Raw genomic sequence first — 22,810 nt, forward strand, 5'->3', positions numbered from 1 at the left:
GAAAAGACCAAAGGAGAAATTAGTAGTAAATTAAGAACAGGTGGGGGAATTCTCTGGCAGTCCAGTGGTTAGGACTCCATGCTTTCACTGCCGAGGGCCCCGGCTTCAATCCCTGGTCAGGCAACTAAGATCCCACAAGCCGCTGGTGCGGCTAAAAAAATATAAGTAAATAAAAATAAAAGTGTCCTCCGAGACTGCTCCCCGGCCCCTTTAAAAAAAAGAAAAAAGAAAAGGAACAGGTGTAGAGAGGGAGAAAATAAATTTGTTTAGATGTGGTGAGTGCCGAGTGACCTTGACCTTGAGTGACCTTAACAGAGATGTTAAGAAAGCCTGTGCATACGTGGGTCTGGTGCCCTCAGAGGAAAAGTCTGGGCTGAAGAGAAAATTTAGAAGTGTTCGTGTCCTGGGAGCTGAGAGGAGCAATCACCTGGAAGGAGAGTAGGGTGAGAAGATGACCTCCAACCAAATTTTCAGAATCCCTAACATTTAAAAAAATTTTTTTAAAGGATATTTATCTGTCTATTTATTTATTTATGGCTGCGTTGGTTCTTGGTTGCCGCGCGGGCTTTCTCTAGTTGTGGCGAGCGGGGCTACTCTTCGTTGTGGTGCGCGGGCTTCTCATTGCGGTGGCTTCTCTTGTTGCAGAGCACGGGCTCTAGGCGCGCGGGCTTCAGTAGTTGTGGCGCACGGGCTTAGTTGCTCCGCAGCATGTGGGATCTTCCCAGATCAGGGCTTGAACCCAGGTCTCCTGCATTGGCAGGCGGATTCTTGACCACTGCACCACCAGGGACGTCCCTCCCTAACATTTTAAAATTCAGGTAGAGAGTGATGAGTCAGAGAGAAGAAAGGGTTTCCAGGAGAGATTGGCTTTAGTAGGATTTTAGGGATTTTCCTGCTTTCTTCCACATTTCCCCAATGGTTAGTTGGTGTGAATTCTTTATAAATATTTTCTAAATATAGATAATTAACAATGCAGATGCCTCATTAAGAGAACCCTGTGATTCATCAAAGTCTCATTGAAAGTCTTACAGCAAAAGAAAATGTTAAAAACCCTTTCTGTTTTGACTCTGGAAGAATTGAGGGGGACAGGGGAAGGAGTGAGAAAAGCAGGAGGCCTATGGATCCCCAGAGTGGTAGAAACAGTCATTGGTAGTTTAGGGATCAGAAGACATACCTTTTCAAAAAGCTGTGGAGAGTGCTTTTGAGGATCCAGTGCAGTAAGTTAATTTGAGGCATTTTGTAAAAGAGTAGAGTGTTAGTTTTTGTCCAAGGTCACATTAGTGAGTGGCTGGTGGAGTCAGGGACCCAAGGATGGGGCTGGATGAGCCGCAGCCACCTCCCCGTGGACATGTTTCCATTTCATACGTTGGGTGCCTGCTGTTGCCTCGCCCTACCTCGGTTTCCAAAACAGCTAGCGTGGCAAGGAAAATAATTGTTCTGGGCAAAGGGGATTTCCGGGTATCAAAAAAAAGTCAACAATTTAACACTTTCAATGAAATGTTTTTCATGTATTTTACATCTTCCCAATCTTGGTGACTTTCATCTTTTAACTAAGCCCTGAGCTCATCATTGGAAGCATCATTTGTTGTATTATACCAGGGGTGCTTGGAGTTCCTGAGGTAGGAGGGAGAAAGGGTGTCCCTTTCATGAATATCCTAGAGTAGTTGGGTTTTTTCCATCCTTTTCCCAGATAGTCTATCTCCATTTTTCCTTATCTCTGTCTCATGAATCTGCATCTCTCCACGTGCTTTTTCACTGTTTCTTCCCCCTTCCTCCCTTTTAACTCTTACTGCTGCTGAGCTCGTATTTGGGACTTGGCTTTTGTAACCGTCAGGGCCAGTGTGATCGTTTTCCCTCTTTCTTGGTTAGGGTACACACTGGATACAACTTTGTGGATTTGAAAGTGTTTCATTTGAGTCACTACTTGAGAAAATGCTAGTGTATACAAATCCAGCTTCCACAGCCGAATGAGGAAAGTTCTTCTTCCTAGAAAAATTCTAGCTAATAAATGTGGAAAGAATGATAGAATTAGAAGTCATTATTTTATTATTTTACTGAAGTAGTAGATCATCAATTGATACTAAAATGGTGAAAAGTTGGTGGGACACTTTGGAGGGGTCAGGCTGACTCCCTTAAATCCACTGATTAATAGTAACAAACACGACAACTCAGGGGTTGGCAAACTTTTTCTGTAAAGGGCTAGATAGTAAATATCTTGGGCTTTGCGGGCCATATGGTCTCTGTAGTTGTAGTGGGAAAGCAGTCATAGACGATACAGAAATGAATGAGCGTGCCTGTGTTCCAATAAAACTTTGCTTACAGAAACACGCACTGGGTCAGATTTGGCCCGAGAGCTGTCGTTTGCTGACCTCTGTTATAATAGGAAGTATATAGCACCACCTGTGAAGTAGTCTTGTCCAAAAAAATCAAACCTGCATCAGATCAGAGCTCCAGTCCTAATTACACTTTTTTAGAAAATACAGGGAATAAAGGAACAAGTTAAGTGACATGCAAAATCCAAACTGTGGGACATTCTGTAGGGTGAATAATCTGGTTTCTCAAGTAAATCAATGCACGGAAAAAGGAGTGAAAGGGGCCCTTATAGGGGGAAAAAAAGAATCAAATATAATATGTGGAGTTGAAGTTCCTTGTTGAAGCAAACCAATTCTATAGTATGTCTTGCAATATCAGGGAAATTTGAATATTAGATCATTTTAAGGAATTACTCTTATTTCTGTTAGATGTAACATTGGCATGGTAGTTGCTTCTCAGCAATGAATACTGAAGTATGTATAGGTGAAATGACATGATGCCTGTGATTGCCTTTAAAATACTCTCATTAACAAATATATGTAGTGGATGGGTGGAGAGTAGCAAAATGTCGATGATTGTTGAAACTGGGTGACAAGATACATGGGGGTTTATTATATTCATCTCTTTACATTTTATGTTTCAAAACTTTCATATTAAGTTACAATAAAGTTGAATATACCCCCAAAAGTGTATGTGTTGATGGTGGGAGGTTGCAGATGGGTGGGTGGGGAGGTAGTTGCATAGAAAAAGAAGGAAGAACTGAATGAAAATATATTTTTGCATATTAGAAGAATTTTTGTTTTTATTGCTGGTTATATTCATTTTAGTAGTAGTACTTCCTTTATTTTCTCAGTTGAAGTTCCTTCTGCCACTTGAAAATAGAGTTCTTATCTCACATTCTGATTTCAAATAGAGTCCTTGATTACATGTGCCACTGGTATTCATTATGCCAGTTAGAGATTGTTCAGAAACGGTAATTGAATTACTTTGCTAAACTGCTTTGTGATTGCGTGGTTAAAGACCTTGATTGGATCTTAGGTACCGAGTTTGCCAGCTGATTTGACAAACCTTTTATTTTGAAATTATTAACAGGGAAAAACAAATAGAGGGAAAAACCCCAAATAACAGGCATTTGTATTTTTAAAAATGACTGAAGTGGGAAGCAAGTCACATAATTAGTTTGAGATGCAGAGCAGCGAATCAGAACAAATAGCAGCTTCCAGAGGCAAATCAGTGGAATGGGAAAATGCATCACCATAACCTACATTTTTTTATACCAAGAGATTTGCAGTTGACTCTCCGGGTGACTCATTCCTATGCTGGGAGGGTGAGGTAATGCTCTTCTGAGGGGTGATGTCATCTCTCTACCTGAACTGCAGGCATATATCTCTTCTTGTGGCTCTCAAGGAAAACACACCATCTGCTTTCACAGATGCAGCCTGAAAGACTTCACAGCGATTGGTGCAGAGGTTAGCAGCCGTGGGTATGAGTCATGAGCAGCCAATTAGTGAAGAGCAGCTATTTAAAAGTGAACTTTAAAATCACAGTCCAGGAATATGACATGATTGAGTATTGAATCATAATGCTTTTTTGTTTTGGGTTTTGCACTCTTCTTTTAAAATAAGGCAGTTTTTCTCAACATGGTCAATCACGTGAAATCTTCTAGGTTGTTTAAGCCATATTTTTAATTGCAAATAAGTTTGCTTTCTTTTACATTTGGAAGCAATGATGAATTTTAGCTCCTATTTGTTTGATGGATTTTCTGGTTTGTTTTTTTGTTGGGGGGATTGGGGGCGGTTGCACTTAGAAGCCATTGTGTTCCCTAAGGACCTGCTACTTCTTTAGGAGAAAAGAAGTTGTTTAATGGAAAAGGAAACAAGTAAAAATAAATGTTATTTGTTTACTAGAGACCCACTAACCCCTCTTCCTCTTTCTTGTAGTGACGCACACCTGCTCTCCCTATTTGTACTCAACCCGTAGTACTGTTGACATTACCAGACAATACCTACTTTTTAATTTTATCACAATTTGAATTTATTGTTCTAGTAAATGGAATAGAGAATACCTAACATAATATGGGAGGTAGAGAACAGTAAACACTTGATTTTCTAACTGATATGTAACTTAAAATGAGAGATCACATTGGCTAAATACTACAATACTGTTACTGTCGGGTATATAAACTATGACCTAAATCTGTTCTTATTGACAGCCTCAAGTTGGACATTCTACAGAAGATAAAAATAAAAAGTTTTAATTTTTGAAAATATAATCTTTTATTTGTTGTTATCAAGAAATATAAGAAAGCAAAGAATAAAATAGTAATGTTAAAATTCTAAGATAATATGAGGTGGTATACATATGTATGTATGGTATACATACATACTGATGTCATTTGAGAGCTTACTAAAAATCAAATGTTTTTTTAATAAGAGTAGTAGTTGGAGATCTTTAAATATCCAGAATTATGATGAGCCTTCAGTTTAATGGTCTAGCCTTCCGAGTTTAGTTACAGAGCCCCTTCAAGGCTCTTGAGTGTCTTTCTTTTCTTTTTAACCTCTTATTTGGAAATAATTTCACACTACAAAAAGTTGCACTCTTTTTGGTATGAAAAAAACCCAACCCTTATATACCCGGATTTATCTGCTAAGAACGTGTTTGCTTTATCATTTGAGTTGTGTCTCTCTCTCTCTTATCTCCACATCCCCCACACATACTCTTTTTTTCTTGAAACATCTAAAGATAAATATCCATTGTAGCCCTTTACTCCTAAATGCTTCAGTGTGCATTTCCTAATAGAAATAGGAAATTTCTCTATTCTCTTACATAATCACAGTACAGTTATCAACTTCATAAATTTATATGGACACTTTACCGTCCATATTCCAGTTTCATCAGTTGACCTGAATAACGTCTTTTATAGCGTTCTCCACTCCCAGTACAGCATCTAGTCTAGGGTCAGGTAATACATTTACTTGTTACATTAACCTCTTTTAATCTGGATTTTTTTCCCCACAGACTTTATCTTGTATGACGTTGACATTTTTTTTAACATCTTTATTGGAGTATAATTGCTTTACAATGCTGTGTTAGTTTCTGCTGTATAACAAAGTGAATCAGCTATATGTGTATATATATATCCCCATATCCCCTCCCTCTTGAGCCTCCCTCCCACCCTCCCTGTCCCACCCCTCTAGATCGTCACAAAGCACCAAGCTGATATCCCTGTGCTATGTGGCTGCTTCCCACTAGCTATCTATTTTACATTTGGTAGTGTATATAGGGACATTGACATTTTTGAAGAATATAATCTCTCTTATCTTTTACTGATATTTAAAAAAAATAGAACTTTCCTCATTTTGTGCTTGTCTGATGTTTCCTGGTGATTAGATCCAGGCTGTGTATGCTTGGCACAGAACGCTGCATGGCTGGTGTTGCATCCTTTCTCAGGGTATCATGTCTGTCACTCATTTGATCATCCAGTCAAGGTATTGTCTGAATTCTCCACTATATAATGACTGTTTCTGTTTTGTTTTTCTTTTGCTGTACGCGGGCCTCTCAGTGTTGTGGCCTCTCCCGTTGCGGAGCACAGGCTCCGGATGCGCAGGCTCAGCGGCCATGGCTCACGGGCCCAGCCGCTCCGCGGCATGTGGGATCTTCCCGGACCGGGGCACGAACCCGCGTCCCCTGCATCGGCAGGCGGACTCTCAACCACTGCGCCACCAGGGAAGCCCTGTGGGAAGATACTTTAAGACAGTGCAAATATCCTGCTCCTCATCCAAATTTTCACCTAGATTTAACACCATGGCTGATTTTTGCCTGTTGCAGTCTTTACTATGATGTCTGCAAGATGCTAATTTTTCCAACTCCAATCCTCCCTTCATATTTACCAGTAGACATTTGGCATTTCATTGCAGTAAAAGCCCTCTCCTCTCCCCCATATGTTGTTTATTTTATCTATTTGTTATCAGTGCGGATGCATAAATTCCTTATTTTTTTCCAATGTTTTATAATTCAGTACTTAATCATTCTGGTGCTTAAATTCCAGATGTGGTCAGTGACATGTTTCCGTCTTTTTTTGTGCATATCTTTACTTTTTAGACTAATAAGATGTTAAAGGCTCATCTTGTACCTGCCCTGCCCCAGCCCTGGAGGCAGCCGTTTCTCTCAGGAGCCTTTGTTCTTTCGGTGGGGAATGGAATTAGATAACAAAATCTGGGCACTAGGTTTGAGTGCATTACTTTTACAGCCACTGAATAAGCATAAATGTATACATGTTAGTATACCTGATAAATATTTGTTAGAGGTACAATAAACAATTTTTGAGACTGTAATGATGTCTCAGTTTACAGTTACAGCAAAAAGTGCAGTATTAAGGCTTTTGTCAGCGAACTTACGCTGCTACAATTTTCTTGGATTTCACAGCAAAAACATAAGTGATGCTAGCTTGAAGGCCAGATAGGGTTTCAGTGGGCAGGGTTGGTACAGGAGGATGTTCCAGGGAGAAGAAATGACATTGACAATGACGTAACTGAACAATAACAGTAAAAACATTAAACATCCTGCTTAAGTAATGGCACCTGATTTCCACCCACGTGGGGAAAAGTGAAAGACAGCAAGGAAAAGGTTGTTTGAGGTCACATTTAGAGGACTTTGAATGTATGTCAGAGTTAGGAATTGGGGTCTTTAGTAAGAAGATAATGGAGAGCTGTCGAGGATTTTTGAATAGTGTCATAACAAGCTTAACTTTGATTCAGGGATTAATCTAGAAGATATGCAGAGATTAGATTGAGGGAATTTCCAGTTAAGAGCTGTAAAGAGGCTGTTATAATAGTTCAGGCAGGAGATAGAGGATTTGAACTACAAAATGAAGGAAAGAAGTGGATTAGAGTCGTGTTTTTCAACCTGTCTTCTAGAACCCCAGGGGTGTGGGGCACAGCTGGGGTGGGTGGGGGGGGATATATTAGCTGAGCATCAACGGAGAACACTTTGTGACTGAAAAGGATCTCTTTAAAATATCCCCGTAAGTATCCCTTTAAAGAAAGGAATTCTGCTGCTTAAGGAGCAAAGAAGTCCATAGAGAAATTTTGTTTAAAAAAGCAAATCGACATTTGTCTGGAGGTTTTCTGGTTTTTAAACTCATGCTTCTTTCATAGTCTCTTTTTCCAGATTTTTGAGCCTTGACGATCAGGGAAATAATCGTGTCATTAGCTGAAATAAGTCAAGTTGTGTCTGTTTTGTTTTTTTGTGTGTTTTTGGTGCGCTGTGCGGCTTGCGGGATCTTAGTTCCTCGACCAGGGATTGAACCCGGGCCACCGCAGTGACAGTGCCGAGCCCTAACCACTGAATCACTAGGGAATTCCCAAGTTGTGTCTATTTTGAAATGCCAGAAGGCCAGTGTCACAAAGTCATGTACTAATTTAACTCTTTCTCAAGAAACAAGATTTTCTTGGCCAAAATCTTTAGAGTCATCCTGAGCGCTTTTCTTCCGCTCATTCCGTACAGGGAATCCACCATGAAATCCTGTTGGCTTTACCTTCCAGTTATATCCCAAATCTAACCGCAGGCAACAGCTGCACTGTAGCCCACCACCAGCACCACCATTATCATCTCCGGCCTTCTGCTTCTCTCCCCACCTCCATCCTTGCCTCTACAACCTGTTCCCTTTCCTCCTCACAGTGCACTTCCCCCTTAAGGCCTTTGCAAAGGCTGTTCCGCAGGTATCAGCAGGGTTAACGCTTATGTTTAGATTTTGCTCAAATATTACTTTCTCAATGGGACCTACCCTGAACTTAACCATTACTGACAAGTCCTGTCCCCTCCCATGCACACATTTATCCGTTCCCCCTTTACCTTGTTCTAGTTTTTTCACTATGGCATTTAACACCTAACATACTCTGTAATTATTTATTACGTTGTTTATCTCCCGATACCAGAGTTTGAGCTCCACAATGGCAATGTTTTGTTTTTTTTAATTTGTTTTGCTCCCTGGTGTATCCTAAGCAACGGAATAGTCCCTAGCATGTAGTAGTTCCTCAGTTAACACTGATAGACGAAGGAAGGACAGCTAAGAGCATTAAATCAGTAAGCTTGGTTACCAGGCTTCTAGCTCATAGCAGATCTGAGAAAGTGAATAAAAGAAAGAATGGGATGCTGCGTAAATCAACCTGTGTTCCTTGGATCTGAACCTATGATGGTAATTGGCCTGGACAAAATAGACTTGGAAAGTGCTGCATAAACTATCCCTTTACTAGAAAATCATATTATACGTTAACATAGTAATCACTATAAGAACTCCCACAGTAACCTCTTCTTTTTTTTTTTTTTTGGTACACGGGCCTCTCACTATTGTGGCCTCTCCCATTGCGGAGCACAGGCTCCGGACGTGCAGGCTCATTGGCCATGGCTCACGGGCCCAGCTGCTCCGCGGCATGTGGGATCCTCCCGGACCGGGGCACGAACCCGTGTCCCCTGCATCGGCAGGCGGACTCTCAACCACTGCGCCACCAGGGAAGCCCAGTAACCTCTTCTTGAACTCACTTGGTCACAGAACTCTCCTCAGTAATTCCCTTATTGTTATGGAACACGCTTGGCTCGTGGCAAACAGAGTTTGAGGAAAACCAGACTGGAGTGTACCTGTGGGTCCCAGGAGAGATGGGTGGTTCTTTTAAGTTGCTTTTGGTGGATGAACTGTGCCGTTTTGTATGCTGCTCAGGAGGCCTGAGTACCTCCGGTGAGAGACTACGGCTTTTAGTTCCTACTCTTACAGTTCAGATCCTTTTATTAATTTATTTTTTAAGATTTATTTTATTGAAGTGTAGTTGATTTACAATGTTATGTTAATTTCTACTATACAGCCAAGTGATTCAGTTATACATATATATATTCTTTTTCATATTCTCTTCCACTGTGGTTTATCACAGGGTATTGAATATAGTTCCCTGTGTTATACAGTGGGACCTTGTTGTTTATCCATCCTATATATACTAGTTTGCATTTGCTAATTCCAAGCTCCCAAAAACATTCCTCCCCACCCACTCTCCCCCTTGGCAACCACAAGTCTATTCTCTATGTCTGTGAGTCTGTTTCTGTTTCGTAGATAAGTTCATTTGTGTTGTGTTTTCGATTCCACATATAAGCGATATTATATGATATTTGTCTTTCTCTTTCTGTCTTACTTTGCTTAGTATGATAATCTCTAGTATGGCAGTATTTCATTCTTTTTATGGCTGAGTAGTATTCTGTTGTTTACATGACCCACATCTTTTTTATCCATTCATAAAATCCTTTTAAAAGTTAGCTTTTTATTTTAGGTATTTGGGAATAAGATGATCATTCCTTCCCTGGATGGAGACCTCTTCCAGTGGGACCGGGACCGTGAGAGCATGGAAACAGTTCCGTTTACAGTTGAATCGCTTCTTGAATCTTCTTATAAATTTGGAGATGATGTTGTCTTGGTTGGAGGAAAGTCTCTCACTACATATGGACTCAGTGCATATAGCGGAAAGGTGAGTAAAAATGTTCAGTTTGGGGAGAAATCAAAATAAATAGGAATAGAAGAGATAATTTCTTAAACTATACTATTACTGGTTGAGCTTTGTAATAATTTTCCCCTGAGGATATCATTTCTTTTGATAAAAGAACTGTGAGTAGAAAGGGGGAATATTATTAAGAGAAACTAAATTTATCCAAGATAACAGAATGAACAGCAGAGCCAGGAATAGCAGGGGGAAGAGAATGGATAACGGTGGTCTACTCTACGTCAGGTGCCTTCTTCACGCCTTATTTTGAAATCATCACAATATTTCTGATGGTTACATTTTACAGTTTTCATTTGGATAGATGAGGAACCCTCCAAAGAATAATAATAATCCTGATGATAAGAATAATTGCTACTACTTATTTCTCTAGTTTGAGCCTATCGTAAGAGGATGCAAGAGGCAAGTTTGTGCTCATTTTACAGATGAGAAAACCAAGACTTTCAAAGGTTCAGAAACTGCCAAGGTCAGATTTGACTTAGGTCTGTGTGAAGAAAAAGCCATACTGTTAATGACCTAGACTTTCTCCATTATTAGCTCTTAGGAGATGGTCTGCTTCTAAGATTGGGTCTTAAAACTCCATTATGGGGAATAACTAATTAGCTTTTTGGAAAGGTAAAAAATCTCTTTTTAACCCCTTAATACGTTGATACTTGAATATTTGTATATAGACTTAAGACGAAAATAAGGAAGAATAGGAAAAAGATCTTTGGCCCTCAAGTTTTTCAAACTTTAAGGATCCCTTGTCTGAGTGTTAGGCCCATAGGCCCTTTGCAGGCTTCTCTGCCCTCTCCAGCCACCTGCATGTGTATTGTATTGAGGCGGCCTTGTGATCCTTTGTTTCCTTCAGTATTCTCATCAGTAAAACAATGGGATTGAACCCCATCACCTGGGTCTCTGATTTGATGTGCTGCTCCAAAATTCTGGTATTCTAGCAGGTATGCTTCTTTCTGTGAGGATTTGGTCACATCATTCCAAAGAATCTTCCTTTTCCTTTGAGTGAAGTTTTCAAAGAAGTACTTGAAAATACGGCAGCTGTTAGAAAAGGTTCAGATTTTTAAAAACTAAGTATTTCCGTCATATGGAAATTCTGAGGTGTTTTTTTTTTAAATTCACCTAGAATTTTATTAATGATATTATTACTAAGAGATCACAACTAGTTATCCATTTCTTCCATGGAAATGCTCAAAGTAAGACTTATTCTCAGAGATAAATATTCATTGGTACTTTTATGGTTCTAACTGTTTCATTTTAGGAGTTGGTAGTAATCTAGCTGTTGCTTTTTTTCTTTTTCAGGTTATTTATTTTAAAAAATTTCATTGCAGTACAGTTGATTTACAATGTTTTGTTAGTTTCTGGTGTACAGCAAAGTGAATCAGTGATACATACACATATATCCACTCTTTTTTAGATTCTTTTCCCACATAGGCCATTACAGAGTATTGAGTGGCGTTCCCTGTGCTATATAGTATAGCTGTTGCTTCCTTTTGTTTTTTTAACAGAAACTGTGTATTTTTAATTTTATTTATTTATTTTTGGCTGCATTGGGTCTTTGTTGCTTGCTGCACGCGGGCTTTCTCTAGTTGCAGCGAGCGGGGACTGCTCTTTGTTGCAGTGCACGGGCTTCTCATTGCGGTGGCTTCTCTTGTTGTGGAGCACGAGCTCTAGGCACGTGGGCTTCAGTAGTTGCAGCACGCAGGCTCAGTAGTTGTGGCTCACGGGCTTAGTTGCTCTGCGGCAAGTGGGATCTTCCCGGACCAGGGCTCCAACCCGTGTCCCCTGCATTGGCAGGTGGATTCTTAACCACTGAGCCACCAGGGAAGCCCCCTAGCTGTTGCTTCTTAATGCTTGGCTACTTTTTACACATTTCCTCAATTTCCTTTTACTTTCTATAAAACTGTTGAGAGTCTTTTACTGTCTCTGATCTCCTGTAACTTGTTCTCTTTACTAATTTTACATCTGTCTTTTCAGGTGAGGTACATCTGTTCAGCTTTGGGTTGTCGCCAATGGGATAATGATGAAATGGAACAAGAAGAAGATATCCTGCTTCTGCAGCGCACCCAGAAAACCGTTAGAGCCGTCGGCCCTCGTAGTGGCAGTGAGAAGTGTGTATTCAGATAATGTTGCTGTTGGGGTTTAGAAGTACGACAAGACCAGAATTCATCAGCTTTTTCTTTGTGGAGATTTTCTGAACTATTTTGTTTCCCCAAAAGCATACTACTCTTTTAAGAGAAATGAAGCCCCTAAATTTAAAACAGCTTCATGATTTTTGACAGATCCTGAAGTGAACTTCTCACCATGTGCTTCAGGATATGGTAACGAAGAGGAGTCCCATACAGTGACTATATATTAGCTTAGTCTTAGGTTAATGATATGTTTCATAGCAATCTCAGTGATCCAAGTTCTTTGCAGAATGCAGAAAACTCTTAAGACAAAGCTGATGTGCCTTGTTTCACTTGGGTCTGTTTGACCCTGCAGTTCTCTCTAGTAGGTAGTTTCATGGTTTGTGTGACCACCACCTCAATTTTAAAATAATATTTTAGTGTATTTTCTTAAAGTGTTAAAGCCTAATTTATTTGGTCAAATACTGTTTTGTTTCCTTTTTCAAATAATGTAAATTTTTACATTTAAAGTAATGTGATTGAATTAGATGTGCTGGTGGTAAATCACATGCTCGACTTTTCAAAACCTAATATTTAAATTTTAAATCGCTGTACAGTAAAAAGAATTTGAGATCCCATCTTTATCTTTTGAAAGTGAAGCAGACTTTCAGATGTTGTCTAATCTGATGCAGTATCATTCAGTTTCCTTTCCTGAAAACTGTTTTCTCAAATTCAGTGAAGAATGTATTCTTTCTACATTCCCTGGACTTTGCATCTGCTGGCAACCCAACCTTCTTTATCCTGATGGGATTTTGTTTCCTTAAGTGTTTGAGTGCTTGCTGGGTGCTCAGCTACCATAGGAGCAGATGTTCAACTTCACGGAATTTGAGTTATCAGAATGGGAAGAGTCTGGCATCTAAGATCCATATTCCTTAAGTATCTGTTTTTCAACAGATGTCGGAATTCTAGGGCCATTTTATATCTTAGTGTCAAGACCATTATAGTGTCAACAGATAAGTGATTTTCCTATGTATTAGTTATAGAGGAGACATTGCTAATACCACTTTATGGATATGGACACTGAAACTCAAAAAAGGTTAAATGACTGGCCAGATCTCAGTCAGTAGAGATTTGAGATTGAAGCTGAGGTGGTATGACCTTCAGGCTTGGTATACTGGGTCACATTGCCTCTCGAGGCTGTATTTTCATAAAAATCTAAAATCAGTAGCTTTCGTCTTGCCTTTTGCATTGGTTTATTGGGATGTGTTAATTTCTCTGCACTTGAACAAAATGTGTCAGGCTTTAATTAAGAAGTAAGGCAGAAAAAAAAAAAAAAAAGAAGTAAGGCAGACTGCAAGCTACCTTATTTTAGGGTGACTGATGTGTTTTGAGAAAATCATCCTGATTTGGAAATGTGAACATTTGTTAATTTCAAGAGAAAAATCTGTCCTGTAGCCGTTGTCAGGTCACAACTCTCAGAACCACTGTTTCTAAAGGGTCAGGACCAAGTTACGCCCTCTTGTGGCATAAATCAGCAAGCATGCTCCCTTCCAGAAGATTGTGTTGAGTTGTTCCCTTTCTCGTCACAAAGTTTTAGTGTTTGCTTCTTCACTCTAGAAGAGTTCTTAATTATTTGGTCCTTTATTTAAGTGTAAATTTCTAAAACACACCTTTGTAAATTTAAGGTGGAATTTCAGTGTTGGCCACTTTGAACTTCGGTATATTCCAGACATGGAAACTAGAGCCGGATTTATTGAAAGCACCTTAAAGCCCAGTGGAAACAAAGAACAGTCTAAAATTATTTCAGACGTGGAAGAACAGGAAGCTGCCGTGATGGACACAGTGATAAAGGTCTCCGTTGCTGATTGGAAAGTTATGGCCTTTAGTAAGAAAGGAGGACGTCTGGAGTGGGAATACCAGGTACCTAGAACCACTGAGAATTTATAAATATGTTCCTTTCCTTCTCAGTTTGACCAAACATGTTGGGTAGAAGGAAGTGACTGCCATTTTGGATTTTCAGCTTGTTCTCTGTGCTCTAAGAAATTTGTGATTTTACATCTGTTAGAATGACTATTAAGAAAAAGTCAAAAGGTTGGTGAAGATGTTGGTGAACAGTGTACAACAGTGTATCTTCGTGCAGTGTTGGCGAGAATGTAAATTGGCATAGATGTTACGGAAAACATCATGGAGTTTCCTCAGAATATTAAACAGAAATGAAGAGAATAGATCTTAAATGTTCTTAAAACACATACATACAAAATAACCGTGAGATGGTGGATATATGAATTCGCTTGATTGTGCTAATTATTTCACAATTATACATATATCAAAATATCACACTGTACACCATAAACACATTTTTTATTCGTCAATTATACCTCAGTAAAGCTGGAAAAGTGAAAATTTGTAAAGAAATATGTGGTTTTAAAGGGTATTTCAGGAGTTGGGATACATAGAAATACTGCTTGAAATTGTTTAAAATTTCCTTTCCATTTTTGTTTAGTTTTGTACTCCCATTGCATCTGCCTGGTTGGTTAAGGACGGCAAAGTCATTCCCATCAGTCTTTTTGATGATACAAGTTACACCACTAATGACGGAGTTTTAGAGGATGAAGAAGACATCGTAGAAGCCGCCCGAGGAGCCACAGAAAACAGTGTTTACTTGGGTGAGTGGATATCTCTTATCTAGCAATAGTACATGTTGACATCTAGGTTTTATTCCTACATTGTCTCTCCCTACTTCAGGTGTGCCTGTAGTAGTTTCAATTCCTAAGTACACTCTCTGGCCTTAAGATTTGTACTTTGATTTCTGTTCCTGCAATTTTCTTTCATTTATCCAATTCTGAAACTTTTAATTACTCTAGCGGGTTCTTTTTCTCTGAGACCTATATTTAAAAGGCTTAAAAATGTTGCCATTACATAGCATGATTTCACAGTACTTATGTATCTTCAGAGTCTAAAACTTTCTACATTTGTATTTGCATCTGTATCAGTTTGCTCCCCCTTAAAGGTATGTTTATTTTTTTCTATGCATCTACACAACTTATCTGAAAAATTAAAACAAAATTCTGGTGTGCTGCTTGGTGGTTGAAAGCCGTCAATGTTCTACATTTTGAAAACCCTCAAATCTAATTATTTGAACTAGTTTTGTGGTCAGATACACATAAAATTCTTTAAGCTCTGTCAATGTGCTACCCGCCCCTCAATCTCAGTGAAATGCAAGAATTTGAAATAACATATCACACGTGTTATGATAGTATTTAATTGAATTGTTAGCAGTATCTCTTGAATGATAGGTGTTTAGGTTTTCTTAAGGAAAAGGTTACCTCATCTAAGCTGTTACTTTCGTAAGAGTACAACGATTTCTTTTGTTTGAATTTTCCTACTGGAAGAGTTTTTCAGTAATTACCAAAAATTATATAGTGAGAAACATTGTAACTTGCGTGTAACTTTCCTCCCCTGTTGTTGTTGAATAACCTTTGGGTCAAATTTGAGTGCTTCAGGTGTGATTCTTTGAAAAGAGCTATGTAGCACATGAATAAATAACTGGAATTCATCTAATTTTATTAAATCAAAGTGAACCTTTTTTTAAAAAAAAAAATCATCAGTGCTTGATTCTAAACCTAACTGACAGTGTTCTGGTTGATTCAGGAATGTACAGAGGCCAGCTGTATCTGCAGTCATCAGTCAGAATTTCAGAAAAGTTTCCTACGAGTCCCAAGGCCTTGGAATCTGTCAACAGTGAAAATGCAATTATTCCTTTGCCAACAATCAAATGGAAACCCTTAATTCGTAAGTGAATTATGAACTTTTATAAATGTTACTAAGATGTTCAGAGGCCTAATCATGGGCTTTGCCCTAGTTTTGAATATCACAGAGATCACAGCTATTATATACTCTATACTTTCTGATAAACTGGGAAGGTATTTCAGACGTTAATGAATTTTAATTATCCTTTAGAACATGATTTCATTGAAACAGCAGCTACTTCTATAGAAATCAATGTCAATAAAGTATTTCTCTGGACAGCTTAGAAAAACTCTTTAACCATTCTCTGACCACGCCTTGATATCATTCAGCTCTTAACATATTTATATTAAGAATATTTATGGGACTTCCCTGATGGCGCAGTGGTTAAGAATCTGCCTGCCAATTCAGGGGACACAGGTTTGAGCCCTGGTCCGGGAAGATCCCACATGCCACGGAGCAACTAAGCCCATGAGCCACAACTACTGAGCCCACGTGCCACAACTATTGAAGCCTGCGCGCCTCGAGTCCATGCTCAGTAACAAGAGAAGCCACCACAATGAGAAGCTCGTGCACTGCAGTGAAGAGTAGCCCCCTGCTCACTGCAACTAGAGAAAGCCTGCGCGCGGCAATGGAGACCAAAAGCAGCCTAAAATAAATAAATTTATTTAAAAAAAAAAAGAATATTTATGAAACATCTGTTTATCACATCATGTTCTTTGAGACACTCAAATTGAGTTGAATTCAAATACTAAACCATCTCTTTCCTTCAGCTATCTTTCTGTACCTTGTATATGTTTTTTATCACATATCTCACATCCTATTTTAATTACTCGTTTAAATGACTCATCTCTCTATAAGACTGCTTTTCAAGAGAAAGAACGTTGGGCCATTTGTTTGGCTTACATATTTGAACTGAGCTGTGCTATTTGAATATCTGTTTTTTGGATGAATGAGGCACACACATTTTCATTAAAGTCCTAACAGTTAAGATTTTACCATTTTCTTTTAGATTCTCCTTCCAGAACTCCTGTCTTGGTGGGGTCTGATGAATTTGACAAATGTCTTAGTAACGATAAGTTTTCTCACGAAGAGTATAGTAACGGTGCGCTTTCAATCTTGCAGTATCCATATGGTGAGTGTGATTCCACTTGGATTGAAAATGCTGTTTTTATTTTTCTGTTTATTTTAATTTATCAATTTGAAATTAGTTAATAGAATTCAAATGCAAAGTAGCCAGTTGGAGGGTAGAAAATAAATATCTTGGGGGGCAGATATTGTGAATGGTGGCCAAGGGTACAAGGCTTCAAAAGACGGATTGCCAGGGTTTTGCCACATGCTAGGCTGGGCACACCTAACTTACCTGTGTCTCTGTTTCTTCATCTGTAAAACAAAAGTATAGTAATCCTAATATCTATTTATTGGGTTGTGGTAAGGTCTAAATGAGATAATGCACAGTCTTAATTAGCACCATGCCTGGCAAATAATTGTGTTCAATAAGCATTAGTTCTTGTTATTAGCTCTTACTTAATTATGAGCTTATATAATATAGTCTATATAATATCAGTCTGTATAATGAAGAAGATTGGTGTTTCCCATAGAGCTATGTGAAAATGCTATAAAATGGGGTTATTTTAATTTTGTTTTCAGACAAGGAAAATTAGTACAAAGTCAAGAATAGGTGACATTTGACGTGAAACACATTCCTGTGTATTTAAAGTTAGGATATATTCAGATATGAAAGTTTTTTGAACAGTTGGATATAAAAAAGAAAATTGCTTAGATCTGCATTAGGCAAAAACATAGACTCCTCATCATTTACCCTAGATGATAAACCTGGGAAATTATTGTAGAATTTAAATTGATTTAACAAAAATCAGAGAGCTCTGAACTACAGACAGCTGTCTATCTGATATTGATCAAAATGCAAGGTAAAAGAGAATTGTGTAATCTGCCCGTGTGGTATAAAATAGAAGGTAAAAAGGACAGGCTGCTTTCTAGGACAAATTCATTTTGACAGCCTGAAAGGAACCAGAGAGCATGTGGAGATGTTCTCCTCGTCATGGTAAAATTTGATATTTTATTGATGCTAAATGAAAGTGAAGTTTCAAATCCGCAAAGGAGGTTTGAGTACTGTCTAATTTTTTTTCTTTTTTGCATTTAAAGGATTGAATTATTAATGAGATAATGAATGGAGTAGGCCTTAAGGGTTGTTTTTAGTCTTATTATTCAATAGAAAGATGTGCTAAAGAGGAGATGAAACTTTAGAAAAAGGAATTAGTGTTAAAAGTCGTAGGAAATTAGATAATTTTTAGCAATTAAAGGTGGAACTATATTGGTTTATCTTTTTAAAAAAAAACCACTTTTAATGTTTGTTGTTGAAGATAATGGTTATTACCTGCCATACTACAAGAGGGAAAGGAACAAACGGAGCACACAGATCACAGTCCGATTTCTCGACAACCCGAATTACAGCAGGAGTATCCGCAGAAAGGATCCCGTTCTCCTCTTACACTGGTGGAAGGAAATAGCTGGAACCATTCTGTTTTGTATCGTAGCAACAACTTTCATTGTGCGCAGACTCTTCCATCCTCATCCTCACAGAGTAAGACATTGTTTAGAATCTCATCTTTTTCAAAGTGTTGGGACTATAGAAAACTTGGGGGGGGTGTGTGCGCGTGTGCGTGTGTGCATGTGAGGAGCAAGGCGTCCATTTCCTTAAGTTTTACCCTAAAATCATTGTTGCCCATACTCTTGCCTCCACGTCCTTGTCCCCTTCGCTCCTCAACCCATTGCAGTCTGGCTCCACCCTGATCATTCCCTTTCCCTTTGACAAAGGAAATGCTGTTGTTTTATGTTCTTATAATGCATTTATTTTTCTCAATATTATTTATTCTTCAGTGTTATTTTATAGCCTAATATTGTTAGCTAACCTCAATTCAGCTTTGTACTGAGAGGGATTTTTTTTCTCCCCCACCTTATCAGCAAAGGAAAGAATCTGAAACTCAGTGTCAAACTGAAAATAAATATGAGTCTGTCAGTGGAGAAGCTAATGACAGTAGCTGGAATGACATAAAACATTCTGGATATGTATCACGGTATGAGTCTTTTCATAAAATGTATGTGTGCTGTAGCTTCTGGTGCTAACTGTTCAAATCCAGGAAGAAATGGCCTTAGATACAGAGAACGAATGGGTGGTTCAGAAGGGAGAGGGGGAGTGGTGGGTGAAATAGATGAAGAATAGAATAGTTGTTCATTCAACATCTGCTTCTAAACCTCCAGTTATATGATAAATCACAGGGATTGTAATATACCACATAAGGAATATGGTTAATAATATTGCAGTAACTTTTGTGGGGACAGATGATTACTAGACTTGTCGTGGTGATCATTTCGTAACGTATACAAATGTCAAATCATTATGTAGTACACCTGAAACTTACATAATATTGTATGCCGACTGTATTTCACTTAAGAAAGAAGAAACAACCTCTAAACTAAGATATTGTTTAATTTTTTTTAAAAAAAATGTATGACTAGGTAAATAAAACAGACATATCCCTCAAGTTACTTAAACTGATTCAAGGTGGTATAGAAGAGGGATAGAAATAGAGTGTTATAAAAGTTTAAAATTATAGCCACCATGTATGTCAATTACTTCTCAATAAAACTGGAAGGAAAAGAAAAAAAAGAATTACAGCCACCGAATTGAGTTGTCATTCAGATGACATAGTTATTGAGGGTCTACCAGGTACTGGGCTTGGCATTAATACCAAACAGTAATTTTTATGTTATTGGAATATGGCATAAATCTCCTATGTTACTGAGTCCTCAGTTATTTATTTCATCCTTATTCTGTCTAAAATAAGAAGCAGAAAACTGGGGAGAAATACACCAATAGAATAGACCATTTTTAAAAACAGAAGAGGGAGTTGGGTTACTTAAAAAGCGGCCAATTCAGATAATTTGAAAGTAAAATAAAAGTAGAAGATCTGTAAGCAGATCTGTCAGGTGTACGGATTTTGACGCTTTGTGGGACAAGAAGTGGTGCTGCAGTTCAGTTTTCTTACATGGATTATTGCTACTTAGCACTTTCGTGATACAGGGACAAGGAGAAGCTCTATATGAAACTTACTGCTTAATAAATATCTAGGGAAATGGCTTTATGACAGAAAAGATGGAAAATTACAGCTAAAATGTGGGTTATTTTGATTATCTATGGACTTAATCTAAGCTGCATTCATACCATCTTCTCAAAAGTTAAGAATTAGCTGCAATCCGTATGTTTAGCAAAACGTACTAGGTGACTAGCAAGTGGTAAGGGCTTTAATACCCTTGCTAATAAAAATGCTGACTTATAGTGAGGGAGAGGAGAGGGGCCCGTCAACTCCATGGGCAGTTCAGTACCCAAGCCATTCATTGTTCATTCAGCATCTTTCTGAACGACTGTGTGCAGTACCTCAGGCTTTGGGAGAAATAAAAAGACTGGTCCTATCCCCTGGAGGAGCTTCAAGTCTACCGGGGAAGGTGATACTAGAGAAAACATAAACATATAAGGAAAAAAGCCATGAGCTATAAGCAACTAACTCTGGCTGTGATGATTCAAGAGGGCGTCATAATAAGTCACGAGTAAGAGACAGGTGGAGAAGGGAGGGTGAGTGGGGTATGGTGATAAAGCATATATTTGTAAGGCTGTTGTGAAGAGAATTGGAATAATGTACTCTAAAATTGAATTAGACTCAATTTTCCTTCCATTTTATTCACTATGAAGAGAACAGCTGATTGTTTTTAAAAATACAGGATCTCTGTGTAATACCTGATGTCTATTGAGTGCCTACTACGTTCTAGGCATTATTAAGAACATGAGCTGTGGATTCAGTCATGAATTTAAGTCCTAAGTTGGGACCTGAGGCAAGATGATACTTATATTTATAAAAGCTGTAATCATATATAAGATGTTTCTCCTTTCAAAAGATATATCCATTTTCATATGAGTGTTTTCTTTAATGTAGGAAGATAATTCAGTTGGCCCTCCAGGAGTAGGACAAGAACTTCATGGGCTTTTGCAGTTGGGGAGATGGATTTGTACTCAAGTACCTTGCCTAGCTATTCTTAGGGATACAGATCATTACTCTTCATTCTCTGTGAAGGTAATTGGCCCATGGAGGGTTGGGATCTATTGTCTCTCCTCCTTAACACCATGCTCTAAAGCTGAGCCAACCGCCAAAATAATATGAGTGTGCAAGTCATAAAGTAATAAAGTTAGCCTTATAAGGGACACCAAAGACCATCTAATTCAACTCCCCCTCACACGGCTGGAAGAATGTCTTCCACAGCACGCATGCGTGCATTCATTCATTTATTAATTCATGCATTATTCGATAGATATTTGTTAGCCCTTCTATTTGCCAGGTGAGCCCAGGCTTTGGAAATACAAAGAGAAAAAAGAATTCTCTCCTGCAGTCAAGGTCCCTACAATTCGGTAGTAGTGGAGAGAGAAAGCTGCTTATAAATAACTGCAAAATATTGAGACTAAGTTTAAACAGTTCCAAGTAGTGCAAAGTGCTATAGGAACATTAAGACAGGGGTCTAGGAAGGCCTTACAGAGGTGGTGAGATGAGCAGAATGAAAGAAAAATAGAGGGTTTTTATTAAGTCCAAAGAAGTAGGGCATCCCCCTGGAGCAAATAGCAGAAGCAAAAGCTCTGAAGTTGTGAGAGAGCCTGGTGCAAGTTGGCTGGAATATACAGAGCAGATCAGAGAGGTCAACAGGGGAAATGGGCTACAAAGTGGAGGTCCATCTGTAAGTGCCAGATGGTGAGTTCGCTTCTGTCCAAATACCTTTGGTGATGAGCACACTGACTCCTGAGGCACCCCAGCGAATTTCAGTTAGCTTTGGTTCCTAGAGAAGGTTTCTGGCTAAAAACGTACATAAATGTAATGGGACTGATTAAATCTTTTCCATAAAATACACAGGCACTGGCATAAGATTAAAATACATTTTCTACTTGAATACAGAATGCCACAAGAGGTAAAAGGTTAGAGAATTAAGGATAAACTGTTTTGATGGATGATGGAAAGTATTGGATAGGACAGAACAGTACTAAAATTGCTGTAAGAATAAGTGATTAACAAGTGATTCCCCATTAAGCAGAAGTTTTAAAATTTTTAATAAAATTCCCAGGGGCAAAATTAAAATGTGTTTGCTTCATTTATACAGACAGAAAAGCAAAGGATGCTATTAGAATTTAAACTGCGCTCTATTAAAATAAGTTCTAGGAAACTTAGTTTATACCTTTTTACATATCATAAAATAAGATTGAACTATCAGTACAAAATTTAAAACTATTACAAACTTTTTTTTTTTTTTCAAACTTTTTAAAATTTACTTTTTTTTTTTTAAGCTATCTAACAGATTTTGAACCGATTCAGTGCATGGGTCGTGGAGGGTTTGGAGTTGTCTTTGAAGCTAGAAACAAAGTTGATGACTGCAATTATGCCATCAAGAGAATCCGTCTCCCCAACAGGTAATGGATGGTACTTTTAGTAAACTTGGAGTTAGGACTGTATTATCTAATCTCATAGGCAATATGTCCTTACTATACTCCATAGAGACTATAGAAAACAGAGTTTCTGACCTTCTGAATCTTATGTTCTCAGTACTACCCGGTAACTAGCTATCTTTTAAAAGTGTCATCTACTTTGACCGCTTTGTATCTACTTAAAAAATATGCCCTTGTTTTTGATTCTTAACAACTCAGGGCATTCCCATAGTGAATTTTAATAACTATAGACTTTAATACATAGCACCATTTAAAAATAATCTATATTTATTGTGGAAAATAAGGAATAGTATTAAAACAAAAAACGATCCATGTGTACTCTACCTAGTAATAAACACTTTTAACATTTTAGGGTATTTTCTTTTGATTTTTTTTTTTTCTGTCATAAATTTACCTAGTTCGTAGCACAGATATCAATACAATACAGTTTTATCTGTTGCTTCCTTCATTGTATTCTCAGTGTTTTCCTTGCTATTAAGAGTATGTCATTGAAATGCTAAAATATACTGAAAGTGTTTTATGACTGGAAAATAGTCCAGTTAATACTT

At 38.2% G+C, this 22,810-nt stretch overlaps 1 protein-coding gene across 1 annotated transcript in view; it reads left to right on the forward strand.

Annotated features, from left to right (window-relative positions):
- EIF2AK3 (eukaryotic translation initiation factor 2 alpha kinase 3) overlaps positions 1 to 22,810 on the forward strand; it is a 66,403-nt gene that overhangs the window by 24,122 nt on the left and 19,471 nt on the right. The window contains exons 3-11 of the mRNA XM_065891220.1: positions 9,627 to 9,821; positions 11,823 to 11,956; positions 13,639 to 13,873; positions 14,457 to 14,619; positions 15,605 to 15,745; positions 16,713 to 16,835; positions 18,085 to 18,305; positions 18,686 to 18,798; positions 22,104 to 22,226. Coding sequence (XP_065747292.1) covers positions 9,627 to 9,821; positions 11,823 to 11,956; positions 13,639 to 13,873; positions 14,457 to 14,619; positions 15,605 to 15,745; positions 16,713 to 16,835; positions 18,085 to 18,305; positions 18,686 to 18,798; positions 22,104 to 22,226 — 1,448 coding nt within the window. The remainder of the gene's footprint in view (positions 1 to 9,626; positions 9,822 to 11,822; positions 11,957 to 13,638; positions 13,874 to 14,456; positions 14,620 to 15,604; positions 15,746 to 16,712; positions 16,836 to 18,084; positions 18,306 to 18,685; positions 18,799 to 22,103; positions 22,227 to 22,810) is intronic.

This window comes from Phocoena phocoena, chromosome 14 (genome assembly GCF_963924675.1).
Source record: "Phocoena phocoena chromosome 14, mPhoPho1.1, whole genome shotgun sequence".
In the NCBI taxonomy this organism is placed as follows: domain Eukaryota; kingdom Metazoa; phylum Chordata; class Mammalia; order Artiodactyla; family Phocoenidae; genus Phocoena; species Phocoena phocoena.